Below are 19,806 nucleotides of genomic sequence, written 5' to 3'. Positions count from 1 at the left end.
AATTACTGATAGCCTACTATTGACTGGAAGCCTTATCAGTAACATAAACAGTTGATTAACACATATTTCCCATGCTACATATATATATTATATATATGCTATATATATTATATGTATACTTTATTTCTACAATAAAGCACGCTAGAGAAAAAAATGTTATTGAGAAAATCATAAGAAAGCAAAATACATTTATTGTATTGTATTGTATTGTGTTGTATTGTATTGTATTGTATTGTATTGAAACAAATCCGTGTATAAGTGGATCCACTCAACTCCAATTGGGGTTTAAGGGTCAACCATATATTATTAACTTTAAACATAGCAAAGAGAATTTTATTTAAGTAAAAAACTGAGTTTATTTGGGTACAGAGGAGGAATTGCAGTTCAGAACAGGAAGCTATGGTGAATCACAGGTAAGTCCAAAGAGACAAAAGGAAGGTCAGCTTTTATCAGATTTTAGGAGGAAACTGGGAATGTTTGTTGGAACAAAAGTTTATTGGGAGGATAAGAGTTTGAGGTTGTAGCAGTTTCTCATCCGCAAGCGATGGTTAGTGGGTTTTTGTTTGTTTGTTTGTTTCTTGCAGGGGTAGGCAGGGGTCTCCCTTCTTTTTCTAAAAATCAGGAGCTATAATGTCCTACTTGCTAAAATAATCCTTATCTTCCTTTTTCCTGCTGGTTATGTAGGCTACAATGAGGGGTACACTCAAGAGAGCTCCCCTTCCAAGACTTCCTGATTCCATTTGGAATTATTTCCACAATATAAATAGACATTTTAACTGGATGGGTTCTGAACTTTTATCTTCCTATTCAGACCCCTCTGTCCCAGATAGGCATATCCAAAAATCTCTGCCATTTACAGTGGATTATCTTACAAATACTGCAAATTATAAAGGCCTCATATGGAATTTCTTTTTCTCTTCTTGTTTTACAAATTAAGACTTTCCTCATTCAATCTCAAAGAAAACTTTTGATTTTTCTCATTGGCACATCTGTGCTTTTTTGCTGCTTTAGTGAAGTAGGCATTGCCTTAGATTAACTTGGGATATATTTTGTCAATAAAATGCCTCTTCCCCATTTTAGAAATCAGTAACTTGAGTTTTCCCCTAAACCTGGTTTTGCCCAATCTTTCCCATCCTAATAAACAGCTACACCTTCCATGTATTGGCTCAGGTCAATGATCTAGGAATTATTTTTCACTCTTTTCCCTTACTACATTTCCCTACTCAATCCATCAGCAAGTATTGATGATCTTACCTCCAACGTATCTTTCAAATCCCTACGTTTATCTCTATTTCCACCTCCAACATCACCATGTTAGTCCACAGTCATGGGCTATCCACAATCACAATCCCTAGCCACAGTCACATCTTGTCTACTCTTCTTCAATACCTCCCATCTAGTCTTCATGCTTTCATACTTGTCCTCCTCCAGTCCATTCTCCTATAGCATCAAGAGTCATTGTCTTAAAATTCAAATTGCATCAAGTGACTCACTGTTTAAAATTTTCAATGGTTTCTCAATGCATGTAAAATACAGTCTAGACTCCTTGCCCCCAAGACTCCTTTTCCCTCTCAGACTCCGTTTTCTGCTTACTATAATCAGTTACTCTTTTTTCAGTTCCTCACACGTATCAAACTTTTCACCATCTTTGAAAATGTTCTTCCCTCATTCTGCCTTTTCATGCAGGTTCTCTGCACTATTCGTGCTTGCTACCATTGTATTTTCGACTTTTTCTTAAGCTCTATGAGCTTAAGTCAAGTCAGAGTCAAGGTCAGATTCAAGCTTCAGTCAAGGGAGGGGAAGGTGGGTGATGGGCATTGAGGAGGTCACCTGTTGGGATGAGCACTGGGTGTTGTATGGAAACCAATTTGACAACAAGTTTCATATTAAAAAAAATAAAAATAAAGAAATAAAATAAAGAAACTCTAGAAGAAATGGTAGATGACTCAAGTGGTGTTGGAGACCATGACCTTATCATGACCTCTCTCACTAGTGTTGGGTTTTCTGCAGCACTGCTCGGCAGTGTGGGCTTTGGGAAGAAATCCGCTCGCTTCCTTGAACCAATGTTTAAAGTTTGAAGGAAAGGTGCGAGAAAAGTAAGAAGGGGGTTAAACAAAACTGAGAACAGTGGTGAAAGTGATTACACTGATCAACAGGTAGATTGAGTAGAGAAGGAAGTAGAGCCAAGCGGGTGTTAATATTCTGACAAAATGGGAGGGTTACAGGAATGGAAGATTCCGCCTGTCTGAGGAGAGGGAAGAGGGGAGAGGGAGAGGGGAGAGGTAGGGCTGAGAGATCTCTTTAGAATAAGATACTTATAGGCAGGATTTCTGCCAAGATTTTTTTCTACCGGATGATATTTTAATTTCTTCAAGACTGTGGTATCTTGAAGGACGAAGGAGCCTAGAATATTTTATGGAATGTGTAATAATGAAGTGATGCCTTTGGCAGTAGCAAAACAAGGCCACCTCGGGGTCTATTAAAAATTCATGCATTTTAACAATTTCCAGAGGCAATGTGATAAATGACTCAGGATAAATTCAGATCTCCAGCAGGTTATACTCAATTAGAACAGTTTTCCCCTTGGGCTGAGTGAACATTCCAAGGGTGTATTTAATGAGGTGCTATCCTAATCAGCTCTTCCCTGGTTATGACTTCCCCCCAGTGAGGAAGCTAATTGCCAAATAAATGAGTTTTCTCAAACATCCCTTCCCTCTACACAGACTATTTTAAAAGGAATCACATATCATTGGTCGTTAACCTCAATCGACAGATATTTATTGACGAATAAAAGTGACTTCCAGCGTGACTTAGCGGTAACCTAACAAGCTGGGTGGCCAAAGAACAAATGAGAGCACAATTCTCAGAATCACAGTAGCCAGGTGAAAATTAGATGTCAATATTAAGAGCAGCAAATCCATGTGCATAATACTTTACAAATCTTGTCATTTGTATCTAGCTTATTTGAGCCTCGCAACAATCCTTGGAGGTGTTATTATCCCCTATTTTACAGATGAGGAAACTCCTTTAAAGATTTTCAATGATTTATCTAAGGTCACTGGCAAGTAATTTTTCCCCAATACACTTTACTTTCTCAGTTGTCCAGTAACAATACATCATATCCCCAATTGTCCAGTAGTATTTCAGGCGGACAGCTTAGCACGACACGTTAGGATGCCATCCGGGCTGAGTTCAGTTAGTTACTCCCAAGAACTGGAGAGGGGTGCAGATCGGCTCAAATAGGAGACGACATTTTCTACCATGGCCACGAGGTGGCAGTGAAGGCCACTCCTAGAGACTAGTGTGGGCCACTATAGATAACCTGGCTTTAAGGGGTAAGCCAGAAAGAGAACGCGAAACAATGCCATTCTTTTAGAGAAAAGACTGCGTGTGTCTGTGGCAGGCGTGCACGTGCGTGCGTGTGCGTGCATGTGTTTGCAAGGCAGAAACACTGAGAAATTAATAGAAAGTGTTACTGCACTCCATGAAGTTTCTCATACTGCTAGAGAGTAGGACCAGGGTGGAGGAAAGACCTTGATATTCAGCACTTGGATACCGTATGTACTCTGTTCCCTTAGCCCGTGTCTGCAATCCTACCCCTGGATCCTGAACGTCCACTTAGGTATTACGATTACCTGGGTCCACTTAGGTATTAGGTATTATGATGCCAAGAGTGTCACTGGCATTCAGTAGAAAAGTGAATGTTCTCTCAAGAGGAAGAATTCACGGCTTCAGTGCATTCATGCCTATGGCTGTGCCTACACTCTTGTCTTTCTCCTCAAATGTGCCACAATCTACTCTTGCGTTACAGCTGGCAGAAAGAAAAACCACCTGCAGTATCCCATAGGCAAAGGAACTCAATAGCTATAGGCATTCAAGGTACTTTTGATGCTTTCTTGGTTCAGGAGTAGTCAGCATTACTAGAGGTTAGTTGCAAATTCTGGCCACTGGATAAAGAATTAGAGTTCCCAGTTAGAGCATTCCGTGTTAGAAAATACACGTGGCTGGAAACGAAGAGTGGGAAGCCATCCTTCCCACTGAATAATGTATAGTCGTCATCCTAAATCTTCCAAAAGTTAGGGGGAAAAATGTCCCATTGTCTGTCTGTGGCTACCCTGGGGATCCCCCCCACCCCATTTATAAAATCAGAATTCCCATCAGTTGGAAGAGGGTCCTGCTCGAGGAGACTCGTCCACTGGAGACAGCTGCTTTTCTTCTCGCACTGGGGGAAGGTCAGGTGTTTTCGGCCAACACCTTGCAACGGTGAAGCGACTCATGTGAAGAGCTTCTTCATACCCTGGGAGGGTGTCCAAAGAGGGAGGCAGTTGGCCCAGGGGGCTGTGGGAGTGAGCCACAGCCAGGATTCTTCGAGCTGCAGGGCCAAATACCGACTGCAAGGCTGGCGAGAAAAGAAGGAATAGAGCTAAAGAAAATGCGGCATCCTCAGAAATCAGGGACTTACAACACACTTAATTTCCCTTCGTTTTTAGCAAGTGTCCAAACTCATTGTCACTCTCGGCCACAGATGTTATGAAAATCCCGCGAGGGCTGTTTAGAAACCAGCTTCACTCTGCTAAAAGAGCCTGTCTTCTCCGGGGTCCTCGGCTCATCTAAATTGTGTTCCCATATCTCACAGCCCCGTCCTTTCCCTTTTATAGACTTTACACCAATGCACTGATAAATTTTTCTCTTTTCAACGTTTATTTATTTTTGGGACAGAGAGAGACAGAGCATGAACGGGGGAGGGGCAGACAGAGGGAGACACAGAATCGGAAACAGGCTCCAGGCTCTGAGCCATCAGCCCAGAGCCTGACGCGGGGCTCGAACTCCCGGACCGCGAGATCGTGACCTGGCTGAAGTCGGACGCTTAACCGACTGCGCCACCCAGGCGCCCCATCCAATGCACTGATAATGCAGACTCCTTAGAAATATTTATTTCTGTCTTATTTCTCTGTTCTCTAAAATGACCATAAGAAAAGCAGGAAAGGTGAACAGCAAACATATTTTTTTTCAAAATAAATATCACAATGTTGGGCCACCGGCTTTTATATAAATATAATATAAAGAAGAGAACCGAAGGAGATAAAGGAAAGTGTTTTATGATCCTCAAGGGAATAGTAAGCCACTCCTTAAGTATATCCATAGATACTCTACAGAACAAAGGGTTGAAAGCACTCGTGGCTAATTTCTCCAGAGAGATAAAATAAATATATATTGGTAATAGAAGATACAAGTTCTCACAAAATCCAAGACATTTTTGAAAAAAGGGATACACTCATGGTTTAAAATTGTTTTATCAAAATAAGTTTATAGACTGGGTAACTCTTCCTATGAAACATTCCCAATGTTTTCTCCAACGTTCTACTTCTTCACTCTATCATGAGTCCGACTACTACTGGAGAAGACAGCATCAGCATGAGCCCAGGTCACCACACCATCAGGTTCCCTGAAATTAGAATGGTCCTGAATTCTAGAATCTTCAGTACTCTTCAGCGGTGCCTGAGTGGCTCAGCCGGCTAAGCATCTCACTTTGGCTCAGGTCAGGGTCTCATGGCTCAAGTTATGATTTCGCAGTTTGTGAGTTGGAGCCCTACGTCAGGCTCTGTGCTGACAGTGCGGAGCCTGTTTCGTACTCTCTCTCTCTTTTTCTCTCTCTCTCTCTGCCCCTCCCTGGCTCATGCTCTCTCTGTCTCTCGAAAAAAAAAATTATATATATATATATATATATATAATTTTTTTTTAATTTCAAACAGTTTCTAAAAAATATGATTCAGTCCTTGTTTCTATATCCGTTGCTCTGTCCTGATGGTTCTTTTAATCCCCGTCCAGTGTTATAATGTCACAGTACTCACAAGTGATAGTGCTCTGGAGAGTGCTGTCATGATCAAAAGCCAGGACTGTCACTTCATAGGGAGGCCGGCCCTCCTCTTCCCCGTTTTGCTGGCGACTCAGACAGCAGCGGAAGCACACAGAAGTCAGGCCACACAGAAGCAGCAGCCCGCCAATGACCACCAGCAACCTGCAAGATGACCACGGGGCAGTGACCGCCCTGGGGTCTGGTGTGTTTCCCAGCCCTGGGAAATAATCGGCCTTCAGTGTCTGCACTCTGACTTTGTTTGAATATTTTATGGAATGACCATAATACTTCTTTATACACATACACGTATTCGTCAGCAAGACTGAATCGGTTCGTTAAAACAAGAAGAGATTTAATGCGGTGTGGAGGGTCTGTTTCTACCGTAGAAAGTATCCTCCTTCCTGTAGAAATTTCTGGAGCTAACGCTGAGAAAATACACAATAACCTTTCGATGTTGACCGAGGAGAAGGTATTGAAATAGGAAATCCTGGCATATTGTCACATAGTTAACAATGAGGTAAAGAAACTTGACTCCGTGGGATGCAAGGTTAAGTACACTGGGTGTCTCATACGTTTTTTTTTTTTCCTGCCATCAGTATATTTAAAAACTAAAAAATAAATAGATAAAAAAAAACAAATGCCCTTGAGAAAAAGAAAGTTCCTTTGAGATGTCTTTCTGGGTATTAGAGTTGGAACTTACCATATATACCAGAGATGTACCCAATCTGTGGTCAGGCAACTATGGAGAAAGAATAAAGGTGTTTGGAGTTTTTTTTTTCTGTAATAAAAATATAGTCAATGCCTACTGTAGTTCCAGAATCATAAATATGAGTTACAATGCGATAATGTTACCTTGTTATAATAAAAGCATCACAACATATATATGTGTGTGTGTGTATGTGTGTGTGTGTGTGTGTATACTTTTTTTTTAAGTTTGTGTTTTAATTCCAGTTAGTTAACATACAAGTTATAGTGACTTCAGTATAACCAGCGGAACATATTACAAAATGGGACGCCTTAAGAAGAATTTTATATTACAGATGGCATGGTGTAAATACTTTTGTAAAGCACTATAAGACCGACTAGAGTAGTGATTATGAAAACAGCGTTTATAGAAAGGGTAGTCGTGACCACTATAAACTGTTACGAGGACAATTATCAGGGAAGAGCCTGGAATGTGAGTTTACAAAGTTTGAAAATGGATATAAAAGTTGACGTTTGGATACATTAGCGATCAGTAAAATTTAAACAGAAAGAAAATTTTAGTTATAAGACGAAAGCGGTGCAGTGAAGTTTGTAATTTACGTGCTGTCAATTGTCGCAAGGGCCACCAGAAAAACTCTCACCATAAAAGAAAAAAACCTGAACTTTCACATCCACGATCAAAACTGATATGCACACCCACTGAAGCCAAACGGGAAGGGACAAAACTGTCAAGCCCAACTTCGCTGTGTCGGAAGTTAATTAAATTAACTGAAGTAATAATGGCAATTATAAATTTTCTCTCTAGGGATGAAAAATATATGGATTGCAGGGGAGAAGGAATTGTGGGGTAAGCTCAGGAGTACAAAGGGGATAGAGAGGAACTATTTATCTTTGAAGAGGAACAAATTTTTTTTTAAGATAAACAAATTTAATTATACTTTCTGATACACTGAGCTATTGAAACCCATTGAAATTCACTTCTACCTCCTCTTTTCGGTTGTACATTTGTAACATATAGTTTGCTTTTTCAATAAATAGTGTCTCCTGTAGGTTTTCTCACATTCCCCATTTATTTAAAGCCTCTTCTTGCTCTACAATGTTACAATTCTCACTGTGTTAAAAATGATTCTTCCATGTGGTATACACACACACACACACACACACACACACCTACAGTGGAGTATTACCTGGCAATCAAAAAGAATGAAATCTTGCCATTCACAACTATGTGGATGGAATTAGAGGGTATAATGCTAAGCGAAAGTAGTCAGTCAGAGAAAGACAGATATATAATTTCACTCTTATGAGGACTTTAAGAGACAAAACAGACGAACATAAGGGAAGGGAAGCAAAAATCATATAAAAACAGGGAGGGGGTCAAAACATAAGAGACTCTTAAATATGGAGAACAAACAGAGGGTTACTGGAGGGGGTGTGGGAGGGGGAATGGGCTCAATGGGTAAAGGGCATTAAGGAATCTACTCCTGAAATTGTTGTTGCACTCTGTGCTAACTAACTTGGATACAAATTTAAAAAATAAGTTAAATAAAAATGGAAAAAATAATAATAAAGAACATAACAGCTAAAAACAAAAACGGACTCTTCCTATACTGGTAGGTGTCTAAAACCTCAGACAGTGTGACAAGCAGTCAAGGCCACCACCACCATTTCCCCTGGGTTTAACAGACTTAGCTATTGAGAAACCCTTCCCATGGCTAAATATGTGTTTTCCTTCACGCTGAGCAACTGTTTTGTTCCAACTGGCCCTGCTTCTTTTTTTTTTTTTTAAGTAATTTACCTCCAAATGAAATGAATCTCTTCCCCTTGTGTGTCCTCTGTGTCTATGTAAGACCTAATCGTGATAGTTTTAGATTAAGGGATAATGACCTCAGAGTCATAGCTAAATGACATGTGCATTAAATAGTGATATGCCCGGGGCGCCTGGGTGGCTCAGTTGGTTGAGCGTCCGACTTCGGCTCAGATCATGATCTCACGGTTCATGGGTTCGGGCCCCGCATCGGGCTCTGTGCTGACAGCTCAGAACCTGGAGCCTGCTTCTGATTCTGTGTCTCCCTCTCTCTCTGCTCCCCTGCCCCACATACGCTCTGGCTCTGTCTCTCTCTGCTTCTCAAAAATAAAGAAAACTAATAAAGAAAAATTTAGAAAAAAAAAATAGTGATATGCCCTAAAATACGGAAAATGCTTTTCATACCTCAGGTGGTGATGCTACTTTGGAATTACCCAAACTTATCTGCCCAGGATGAGATTTTTGAACCCAGTCTGTCTTGATGAGTCACGAAGAAGCATGGGCGAGAAAACCTTTTGCAAATCTCTGTGACTATATAAACGGAGGTTAATTCCGATGTTTTAAGGGGAAGATTGGCCGTGGGGGGGGAAATGCTGTCAGTGATTTTATTTTAAGTACTTAGGACGACACCCTGGTGCGTGTCTTTATTTTTGGATAACCCTGTCTGTGATTAGTGGGCTGATGGCCATGTAAGTAAAGATAAAGGGAAGTCACAGATATCTGATGACCCTTTGACCCTGTTTTGGGTACTAATGTTTTTGTCTGTTTCTCCTGCTTCCCAGTCGGGTCTCAGATACTTACTGTTCAGGACTCACACAGTTCTCCTCACATCTTGCCCGAGGAAGCTGTAGGAAGGGAAATAGTCTCAGACAGGGAAATGTCTCATTGCTCTGCTCAGCAGCCTATCGACTGTTCCTCATGACTCTGCGTTGTTAGATTGCATGGTGACAGCCGGGAAAATATGAGGACGAGGTCAGAGGGTCAGGCAGGTTGAGGATTGTTGGTTTTCATTGCTCCCATGCCCGCTGATTATTAGATTTGAAATGGGAGAACCTGGAGGAACAAATATCTTGGCTTTGGGCGGGGGGAGGTTATGGTTTTGTTTTGCTTTTTGGAGGTGGGTGAGCATTACACCTTAGGCAGCATTTAAATCAATTTGTTTGTCCTAGAAATTTCCTGATCTGTCCCTCAGGATGTTGTTATTGTCTTCCTAATTCTCTCCCAGTTACAAATTGCATTCTAGACCACTCCTCTTTTTTATTCCCTTAGTGCATCAATAACACACTATAGGAAAAAAGAGAAGGGGACAAAGGAAGGGAACAATTTTATTTATTCAGTGGCTACGATACGCCAGTCAGCTAAGAATGTCTTAACATTTCATTGCAATAATCATGTAGGTGGGTATACTTAACCTTATTTTGAAAGATTAAGTGACGGAGGCAAAGGAATTTAAGTTAACATGACCAACTGTGTGCTCCCACTGAGGTAGCCAGAATTCAGATCAGTCTTTATCCTATACACGCGTTGAATGAATTAATAGAACAAGGGATAAATCTGCTCTAACGACTCCTCGGTATTGCTAGCAAGTCCCTTCTGCTAACAATAATGAAAGCTTCTACTCCTTTTTTACCTTGTATCTCAGTTGACTTTCTCCCCAAATAGAGAAACTTGCATTCAGAGACTGTATCTCTCTTCCTGTAACTTGAATGACTTAATATTTCCAGGAAATCAACAACAAAACCACAAAGGCCCTCAACAAGGAACAGAGAGTTGTGCTCATTGCGAGTTTATGGAAGCGAGAGGGGACACACACTATCACGATACATCAGGCAAAAAGGGTTTGTAAAAGGATTAACCAGGTGTCTTCTGCAGACAACATTTGAGAATCTCTCTCTCTGTCTCTTTTTTTATTTTAAAATGGTTGGTCACTAAGGGTGACAAAGTGTATTTTCTCAGCCCAGCCCTGGTTCTGTGTTTCTTTTTCCTGACTAAAGGTAAGAAAAGTTTAACGTGCCAAACAGATAAAATACTTCGTTTGGGTATTATTGCAAGAAGGAGAAGGAGGAGAAGGAAGAGGAGGAGGAAGAGGAGGAGGAGGAAAAGGAGGAGGAGAAGAAGAAGGAGGAGGAGGAGGAGGAAAAGGAAAAGAGGAAGAAGAAGGAGGAGGAGAAGGAGAAGAAGAAAGAAGGGGAAAGAAGAAGAGGAAAGAAAAAGGAGAGAAAAAAAGAAGAGGCAAGAAGGAAAGGGAAAAGCAAGGAAATGAAGAGGAAGCAAAAGGAAAATACAAGAAGAAAGAAATGGATTTGCAGACATTATTTTAACGAGGACATAGAAATCAAAACAGACAGTCCATCCCTTGCTAGCTATGCAAACTTCCCCTTGACAGTTGTCCAGGATCATCAGTCTAATGACCCTTTTTTCAGCTAATGAGTTACTTAGGGCCTTCTGATTTTTAGTGGCGAGAAATAAAAAGTCCAAAGTATTTCGAAAGAGTTTTTCCTCTGTTAACTGATTTCTGATCCGGAGGCACCTAAGCTGTTAGAACTGTACCAGTGCTGATGTGGAAACTCCATTCAGGGAAACTGTGTCATTCTTTTTGAGAATACATTTGGGATTTTGAGGGATGGGTGATACGATGCTAAAAGAAATATCGATAAGTGGCCCTTCCGAATTACCATAGCTATTCTGCATGTATCTCCGGTTACCCTAATTTCTGCCACTACTCCCCCCCCCCCCGCCCCCATTTCACTGATGTCATTAGCCACTCACGGACCGTGAAACACTATAACACTAAGGAAACATTCGAGTCATTCTTTCCCCACGACCCCTTTGGTCCAATATGTGTCTTTCCTCTCATCCATTTCCCCCAAAGGTCTTCTGAGAGTCGATTTATCTGAGAAACAAACAAACAAACAAAGGTTTACTTTTGTGTTTTCACACTCACCTGGATGAAATACACCAGGGCAGAGGCTGTCACGGCCTGGGCTTGCATCACCATGGGGGCTGAACCGCTTCTCCAGGATCACGGACTGGGTGTCTGTTGCCTCCTTTCCATGCTCTGTGCTAGGTCTGACTTCCGGACCTAGAGGACTTAAGGAGACAAACTTTTCTCAGCAGTAAATCAGTTTTCTTCTTCTCGCGCGCGTGCTCTTTCTCACTCTCTTTTGTTCTGTCCTCTTATTCCTTTGGGCTTTTATTTTCTGTGGTCTTTCTCTCCCCTTTCATCCTGGCTTCTTTCTCTATTTCTACTCTGTTTTTATGTTATCTACATTCGCTTCCCCCTGCCTTCCTTCCTTCCCTATTAGTAATCCTTTCTGTAGGTCTTTAACTTTCTCCCACTGTCCCCAAAAGGAAGACACTCAGGGAGGACACATCAGTCCTCAGAATTATGTATTTCTCTAGGCAGTGGTGAGAAACTTAACTTTAGGAGGCTCAAAGGCAGATTGCTGGTGATCAAACAAGTTCTCGTCTCCATCAGAAAAAGAGTAATATTCTTGGTCCTTCACCAGCACATTTCAGGGCGACTGTTGAATAATTGCCAACCTCCATTCACTCCCCTTCTCCATGTGATTAACCCTCCTCTCCTGCTCTCTGAAACCCTCCCCTTTACTATGTTGATAATCAACTCTCCTGGTTCTGGGTCATTTATTCTTAACCATTGCAGTAGGACTGAGAGGTTGACAAATGGACTGGAAAACTCTCCCATCTTTGAGGAAAGCAGGTTTGGAGATTAGAATGTTTGGGTGGTGACCACGAAATTCCCCTCTACCCTGACTTCAGTTCTCATTGAAACAGATAAGTCAGACAGACACATACAAAAAATGTTTTAGCTGGGTTCCAAGATCTATAGGTCTTTAGGTTTCTGTCTCTGTCTCTCTCTCTTAAATAAAATCTAAAGTCGGAATAAAAATAAGCACACATCGGGGCGTCTGGGTGGCTCAGTCGGTTAAGCATCTGACTTTAGCTCAGGTCATGATCTCGCAGTTTGTGAGTTCAAGCCCCGCGTCGGGCTCTGTGCTGCCAGCTCGGAGCCTGGAGCCTGTTTCAGATTCTGTGGCTCCTTCTCTCTCTCTGCCCCTCCACTGCTCACGCTCTATGTCTCTCTCTCTCTCTCAAAAATAAATAAACATCAAAAATTTTAAAATGAGCAAACATGGCAAGGGAATAGTTGTAAAGAAACATATCTATAGGAACAAATGAATGCTGTATAAGTGATTTATACTTAAGTCAGAAATACTTTACTTCATAAAGTATCTCAAAAAAAACTTCAATGTGCAAAGTATTTCATAAGAAAATTAGACATTAGTTTACATACATATATCTGTCTCGTAAGAATTGAATAAAACCACCTTTTAGATCGTATCTAATTTTACTGAGTGATTGTTGAGGGCAACTGTGGGGTGGGATTGATTCAAAGAGTCCCCACACAGCATTAAATGAGCATGGAGAATATAACTTTTTTTTCTCTTTCTCTCTTAGCTAAGGAAATCAAATAGTGACAGAAAAGCCTGGTGATTAGATAACATTAAGTTCCAAAACTAAATGATCATTGCGTTATTTTTTAAAAAGTAAGGAGGACGGAGCTAAGATGAAGAGTATTTTTCAAATCTCAGCAGAAAACTTGGCAAGGTGGGAAGTATTTCATAGGACCGGGAGACCAGAAAATCCCTGGCTCTCTACTAAATTATTATGTCGTTTCTCCAAGCCTTAATTTTCCCTTTTACAAAAAGGAGAGGAATGCTCACTTGACTTGCCCTAGATGTTGTTTCATAGAGAAAATACCACCAAAGACATGAAGGATTTTTATTGGAATATTTCTATTTCTATTTAGAGTGCCCTGCACATGATAACATCACTAATCTTTCCCTTCTCTCTCTCTTGTCAGAGATACAATAGAGTATCATGGCTAAGAACCTAGCTAGGTTATCTGGGATTAAATACCTGCTTTCTCACTTAATAGCTGTGTAATCTTGGGCAAGTTATTATATCCCTGTTGGGTCAGCTTCATTCTATCTAAAGTGGGGTAATAATAATAATGTTACTTCATAGACTTATAGAGATTCAGTAAGGTAATGTGTGTGAAATGCACATAATTGTCCTGATGTAACCAGTATTTTAGAAGTGTTAACTAGGATTCTCTTTATTTCCATTCAGTTTTACCAGTGACCTTCACCTTCAATATGCTGAATAACTGATGTCCTGTCAGTGTTTTATTACCATGGCCATGTTTTAGCTTTCCTGGTATTCCAATTTTGAATATTTCCCCTTGATGTTCTGGCCATCTCTTCCCCGATCATGCCAGCCAAACCTGAGTGAACAGGTTTGCCCATTACCATGATCTTTGCCCCCACTGCACTTTCCTGCATGTGATTGCCATCACCTTTTTGCCCTCCAGCTTTCTAACAGGTTTGAACAAAACACGATTCTTTTAATGACCTCCTTGTTAATATTCTTTCTTAGAATAACTACTGCCATTTTTTTTTTCCCTCACTGGATTATTCTTCAGAGAAGTAGAACTTCTTGTTTATCCTAATGAGAGTGATTATGCCTTGTGGCAATTTTAACGCCCAGTTCTGTCCCTGTCAAAACCTCTACATCCTGAATGTTGAGAGAGGAGAGAGGATCCGTGTAGGAAGACGAAACAGGGTACAGACTGGAAGGGAAGGTGGCTGAGATGGAGGGGAACGACCTCATTTCAATCCTACACAATCTTGTAGTTCTATTAAGTTTGTGAATCATTAGCTTTTGACCAGGTTGTTAAAGACTTGGAGTGGAACCAATGGAGGGTACATGTACATAGAGGCCTTTCACTTATGCCTCAGGAAATTGTTATACAAAACTTGTAACAAGTGGAGCTAAAAAATTACTTGTTTCTGGCCCCTTTGATTATTCTCCTTTTGACCTTGCCTATGTCAGATGACCAACCATGAATTCCCTTCCTTTCTGTGCCTCAGTGAAATAGAGTCCAGGACTATCTTTACTGTGAGTCACCAAGCATGAGTTATAAAGTGTTGAGCAGTGAGTTGGGCCCCACCCGTAGCTTCAAAAATAGATAATAAAGCAGAAGACATCAGTTTCATCTTGCAACGACTCCACCAGGAAGTGCTCTATCTTATGAATCAAGATTGCAATGTAAGCATTGAGTGACAACCTCAGAGGCATTGACACTCAGGATTAGATTTAAGGGCATTTAACAAAATAGAAGGGATTAAGTTTATCAAAGTATTATTAGTTTTATATACCATATAACACATTACCACAAATTTTATGAGCACACATTTTATATATATATATATATATATATATATATATATATATCTCACAGTGTCTGTGGATCAGAAGTATGAGCACAGATTGGTTGGGTCTTCTACTTAGGGTCTCACAGGCTGAGGTCAAGATGTCTTCTGGGTTGTATTCCCATCAGAAGACTCAACTGGGGAAGGATATGCTTCCAAGCTACCTCAGGCGGGAATTCATTTCTTTGTTTTTTAATGTTTCATGTATTTGTTTTGGAAAGGGGAGAGAGAAAGAATGGAAAGGGCAGAGAGAGAAGGAGAGAGAGAGAATCCCAGGCAGGCTCCTCGCTGCCAGTACAGAGGGCGCTGAGCTCGATGTGGGGCTCAAACTCACAAACTGAGATCCTGACCTGAGCCAAAATCAAGAGTCAGATGCTTAACTGATTGAGCCACCCAGGCACCCCAGGAATTCATTTCTTTGTGGTTATAGGATTTCTGTAAGCTTGCTTCTTTAAATCTGGCCACGAGGAGGGAGAGAAACTTTAGCAAAATAAACACTATAACTTATGTAATCACAAATACATAATCATATACATTCTATCACTTTGGCACATCTAAACCATGGATACCACCCACACTGAAGGGGAGAAGATTACACAAGGGCATGAACACCATCAGGGGGCAGGAAATGAGAACTAGTTAAAGTCTGTAAATTTCGTCTAGCTATCTGCCACAAAAAGATTGTAGAAATTATCCCACAGGTTTTGAAACCCAAACGTCCATCAATGGATGAACGGATAAACAAAATGTGGTATATACATACAATGGGATATTATTCACCCTTAAAGAAAATTCATGGGGCGCCTGGGTTGCTCGGTCGGTAAAGCGTCCAACTTCGGCTCAGGTCATGAACTCACAGCTCGTGGGTTCCAGCCCCACGTCGGGCTCTGTGCTGACAGCTCAGAGCCTGGAGCCTGTTTCAGATTCTGTGTCTTCCTCTCTCTCTGGCCCTCCTCTGCTGGTGCTCTGTGTCTTTGTCTCTCAAAAATAAACATCAGAAAAAATAAAAAGAAACTTCTGAGACGTACTACAGCACAGACAGATCGTGAAGCCCTAATCTAAGTGAAATAAGCCAGACACAAAAGGACAGATATTGTATGTTTCCACTTATATGAGGTACCTGGAGTAGTCAAGTTCATAGAAAGAGAAAATAGAATGGTGGTTTCCAGGAACGGGGAGAAGGAAGAAATGAGGAGTTATGTTAGTCATGGTCCTCTAGAGAAACAGGACCAATAAGAGGGTGCATATTTATAGAGAAAGATGTATGGTAAGAAACTGACTCATGCAATTATGGAGACCGGCAAGCCCGAATCTGTAATGTGGAGCAGCAGGCTTGAGACCCAAGAGAGCCAAGGTGAAGTTCCAACCCAAAGGCTGGCTGCTGGAGAATATTTTCTTATTTGGAGGAAGATTAGTGTCTTTGTTCTATGCAGGCCTTCAACAGATCGAACGAGGCCATGCGCATTATGGAGGGAAATCTTTACCCCACTGACTAAGATGGGAATCTCATCCAAAAACATTCTCAGGGAAGCTCAGAAAAATGTTTGACCAGATATCTTGGCACCCTGTGGCCCAGACAAGTTGACGCATATTACGCACCATCACTGGAGTCACTGTTCGAAGATTACAGAATTTGGGGCACCTGGGTGGCTCAGTTGGTCAAGGGTTAAGCGTCTGACATCGGCTCCATGATCTCAGGCTCTGTGCTGACAGCTCGGAGCCTGGAGCCTGCTTCGGATTCTGTGTCTCCCTCTCTCTCTCTCTGCCCTCCCCCACTCGCACTCTGTCTCTCTTTCAAAAATAAATAAACATTAAAAAAATGAAAGAAAAAAGTAAAATTACAGAGTTTCGGGGCACCTGGGTGACTCAGTCGGTTAAGTGTCTGACTTCGGCTCAGGTCATGATCTCATATAGTTCGTGAGTTCGAGCCTCGTATCTGTCAGCACACAGCCTGCTTGGGATTCTCTCTCCTTCTTTCTCTGTTCCTCCCCTGCTCTCACTCTCTCTCTCTCTCAAAATAAATAAATAAACTTAAACAAAATTTTTTAAAATTAAAAAAATGAAAATTACAGAGCATTAAGTTGGAGAAGAAGAATAGTGAGCTGAGTTCTTGTCTGGCTTCAGGTAGAAAAGAGACGTTTAGTAAATCTCTTACATTTTCTGGGCATTAGCTCCACTTTCTCAAAATAAAGAACAAAGACATATTTTCCTTAAATGCCTTTGTATTTTCAAAATCCAGCTTATGCTGGTGATGTTTTAGTAGCTAAGAATCTCAAGTATTAACTGCCTACTGTTTGCAGAATATTATAACCTATATGGTATTCCAGGGCAATAGGAAAGAATAAGCTTTTCTTAATAGGAGGGGATCCAACTTTACTCATAAAGAGCTTGTAATTTGTTGGAGAGAGGGAATAACTTTAATGGAATGGAAAATCAATAGAGTACTCTATTAGAGTATATAAAATGAGGGCGGGGGGGGAACTGATGATGTAGCAGGATTCTTGCACAGAGAATCGTGACACAGAGGCTTTTCTTTCCAGGAAGCAATTTTATTCCTGTGGGCACCCCTCAGTTGGGTTTGCACCCGAAGAACTGAGCCCCGAACACCATGTGGTATAGTTTTTAAAATATATTTTCTACTTCCTTGTCTCCCATAAACGGTAACACACAAATATGTAGTCTGATTAAGTGGTCTTATGTTACAAGATCGTGAAGGATGTTGTCATATACAGCCTGGTTGCCTTGAGGTTTTTGTTTTTGTTTTCTTTCCTTAGGAAGGGGACTCTACCACAGTGATGGCAATCTTACCTATAGATATTAAGTGCAGAGGATTTTTTAAGAAAAAAAAAATGTATTTGAAGAGAGTACAGGATTTGTAGAGCTCATCACCAGGTCCCAGACTGCTTAGGGAGCATCTTATGAGTATTGACCCCAAGCACAATGGATGATTATTTGGTCCTTGGTTTCGTGGGTGGGGTGTGAAGGTGAATATCTGAAGTCTGAGAAATCTACCTCAATCTTAGGCCTCCTTCAAAGAATGTTGTTCTTTCTAGTCCTGGGTGTATCTTTGGGTGTTTTAGCTACACGGTCACATATGTCTTTCCAAGACACTTCTTCCTAGGACAATCCATAAAAGGTTACTAGCTCACAAGAAAAATGTGCTATGTCCAGATGCCTGGGTGGCTTAGTTCGTTAAGCGTCCGACTTCCGTTTAGGTCATGATCTCACAATCTGTGGGTTCGAAGCCCGCATCGGGCTCTGGGCTGACAGCTCAGAGCCTGGAGCCTGCCTCAGATTCTGTGTCTCCCTCTCTCTCTGCCCCTCCCCCCCTCAAAAATAAATAAACATTAAAAAAGGAAAAATGTGCCATGTCAACAAGTATACATCTGTATCTCATCTTAATCCACTAGAATGTTGATGGCATACAAAATAATTGAGTCACTGTGGGGAATGATAAAGTGTCCTCTTCCTTGAGATGTAATTTCAGCATTTATTAATTCATTATCAAAAACACTTTCCTGAGATTCTATTTATGTGAAAGTCACCATGGTGAATTCAGGCAGCAATCTTGGTTTCTGGCACTTACAGTCAAGGGACGTTGGGTAGCGCTTGCGTGATAAAGGTAAGTAGCATTGATTTGTTACAAGCTGATTTGACCAGGATATATTTGCTACATGCTGAGCTTTTCTGGTGAACTGTATCACAAAGCAAAACTTTAAGTGACAGATGAACTATGTTCAGTTTGGTCTCAGATACCTGGCACAGAAAAAGGGAAAATAAAAAATCCAAGGAGGAGGAGGGAAACGGAATCCTAATTAGGCTGTCAATATCAGTGATTTTTCTTCATAGTTTCCTAGATATTTTATTTATGTATGCATATTTTTTCAACGTTCTTTTATGTATCCCCTCCTTTTATTTTTTTCCCTGGCATAGTTTAAAGCAAATTCCAGATATCCCATCATTCGGCCCATAAATACTTCAGAAAATATCTCTAGTAAATAAGAACTTTTTTTTTTTTAATTTTTTTTTTCAACGTTTATTTATTTTTGGGACAGAGAGAGACAGAGCATGAACGGGGGAGGGTCAGAGAGAGAGGGAGACACAGAATCGGAAACAGGCTCCAGGCTCTGAGCCATCAGCCCAGAGCCCGACGCGGGGCTCGAACTCACGGACCGCGAGATCGTGACCTGGCTGAAGTCGGACGCCCAACCGACTGCGCCACCCAGGCGCCCCTAGTAAATAAGAACTTTTAAAAAAGCATGTAGAGGCGTCTGGGTGGCTCAGTCAGTTGAGCATCCGACTTCAGCTCAGGTCATGATCTCATGAGTTCAAGCCCCGCGTCAGGCTTGCGACTGTCATCTCAGAGCCCACTTCGATCCTCTGTCCCTCTCTCTCTTTGCCCCTCCCTTATTCATGCTCTCTCTCAAAAACGAAAAATGTTTTTAAAAGTATGCATAACTGCAGTAAGACATTTCTTCTCTGGTTAGGAGGTTGTAAAGGAAAAATAGGTGAGAATTCTATCAATGAATTCATATAGTCATCCTTACGGCGAGATCAATGAAGAGTCTTGTGACTCCAATTATGTGTAAAATGTATTCTTTTCTGGGTAATTCAACCATGCTAAATATTACTACTACTAATATTATAACTGTAATTTATTGAGTTCTTATGTTTGAAGTACAGTACTTAGCATTTTCAGCCAATATTTCACATGAATCCTTATAGCAACATTATCAACATCATCCAGTGGACATTCCAGTGTCCCAATTTATAGACAAAGACATAGATCCAAGGGCTCCTGGTTGGCTGAGTCACTTAAGTGTCTGACTTCGGCTCAGGTCAAGATCTCATGGTTCAAGAGTTCAAGCTCTGCCTCAGGCTCTGTGCTGACAGCTCAGAGCCTGGAGCCAGATTCAGATTCTGTGTCTCCTTCTCTCTCCGCCCTTCCCTGGCTCACGCTCTGCCTGTCTCTCTCCCCTTTGGAAAAAAAATAAATAAACATTAAAAAGAAGAAGAAAAGAGACAATTCTCTAAAAAGCAAACAAACAAAAAAAAACCCACATAGGTTCAGAATGTTAAGTAATTCTCGAAGATTATAGATCAAGGGCTTAGCAAAGGAAAGATTTGAAACTAGCTCCCTC

General features: G+C 41.0%; 1 protein-coding gene across 2 annotated transcripts; it reads right to left on the bottom strand.

Moving 5' to 3' along the window:
• Window positions 1–286: 286 nt before the first annotated feature.
• Window positions 287–11,602, bottom strand: TMEM52B (transmembrane protein 52B). 2 transcript variants are annotated; one of them, XM_047067048.1, is made up of 5 exons: window positions 11,314–11,602; window positions 9,171–9,214; window positions 6,558–6,596; window positions 5,853–6,019; window positions 287–4,399 (listed from the first exon to the last, which is right to left on the bottom strand). In XM_047067048.1, exons 1-5 carry the CDS (start codon window positions 11,365–11,367, stop codon window positions 4,158–4,160), a joined length of 546 nt encoding a protein of 181 aa, XP_046923004.1. In that variant the 5' UTR covers window positions 11,368–11,602; the 3' UTR covers window positions 287–4,157. The 2 variants fall into 2 exon arrangements, with proteins under 2 accessions (XP_046923004.1, XP_046923003.1); XM_047067047.1 differs by lacking the exons at window positions 6,558–6,596; window positions 9,171–9,214; window positions 11,314–11,602 and having other exon boundaries at window positions 5,853–6,374.
• Window positions 11,603–19,806: the final 8,204 nt, after the last annotated feature.

This window comes from Lynx rufus, unplaced genomic scaffold (genome assembly GCF_022079265.1).
Source record: "Lynx rufus isolate CCGP_SWC_20201006 ecotype Redwood Valley unplaced genomic scaffold, mLynRuf1.p SCAF_7, whole genome shotgun sequence".
NCBI classification, from domain to species: domain Eukaryota; kingdom Metazoa; phylum Chordata; class Mammalia; order Carnivora; family Felidae; genus Lynx; species Lynx rufus.
Note: the sequence above shows the minus strand (reverse complement) of the source record. Positions and strands in the feature narration are given on the sequence as shown.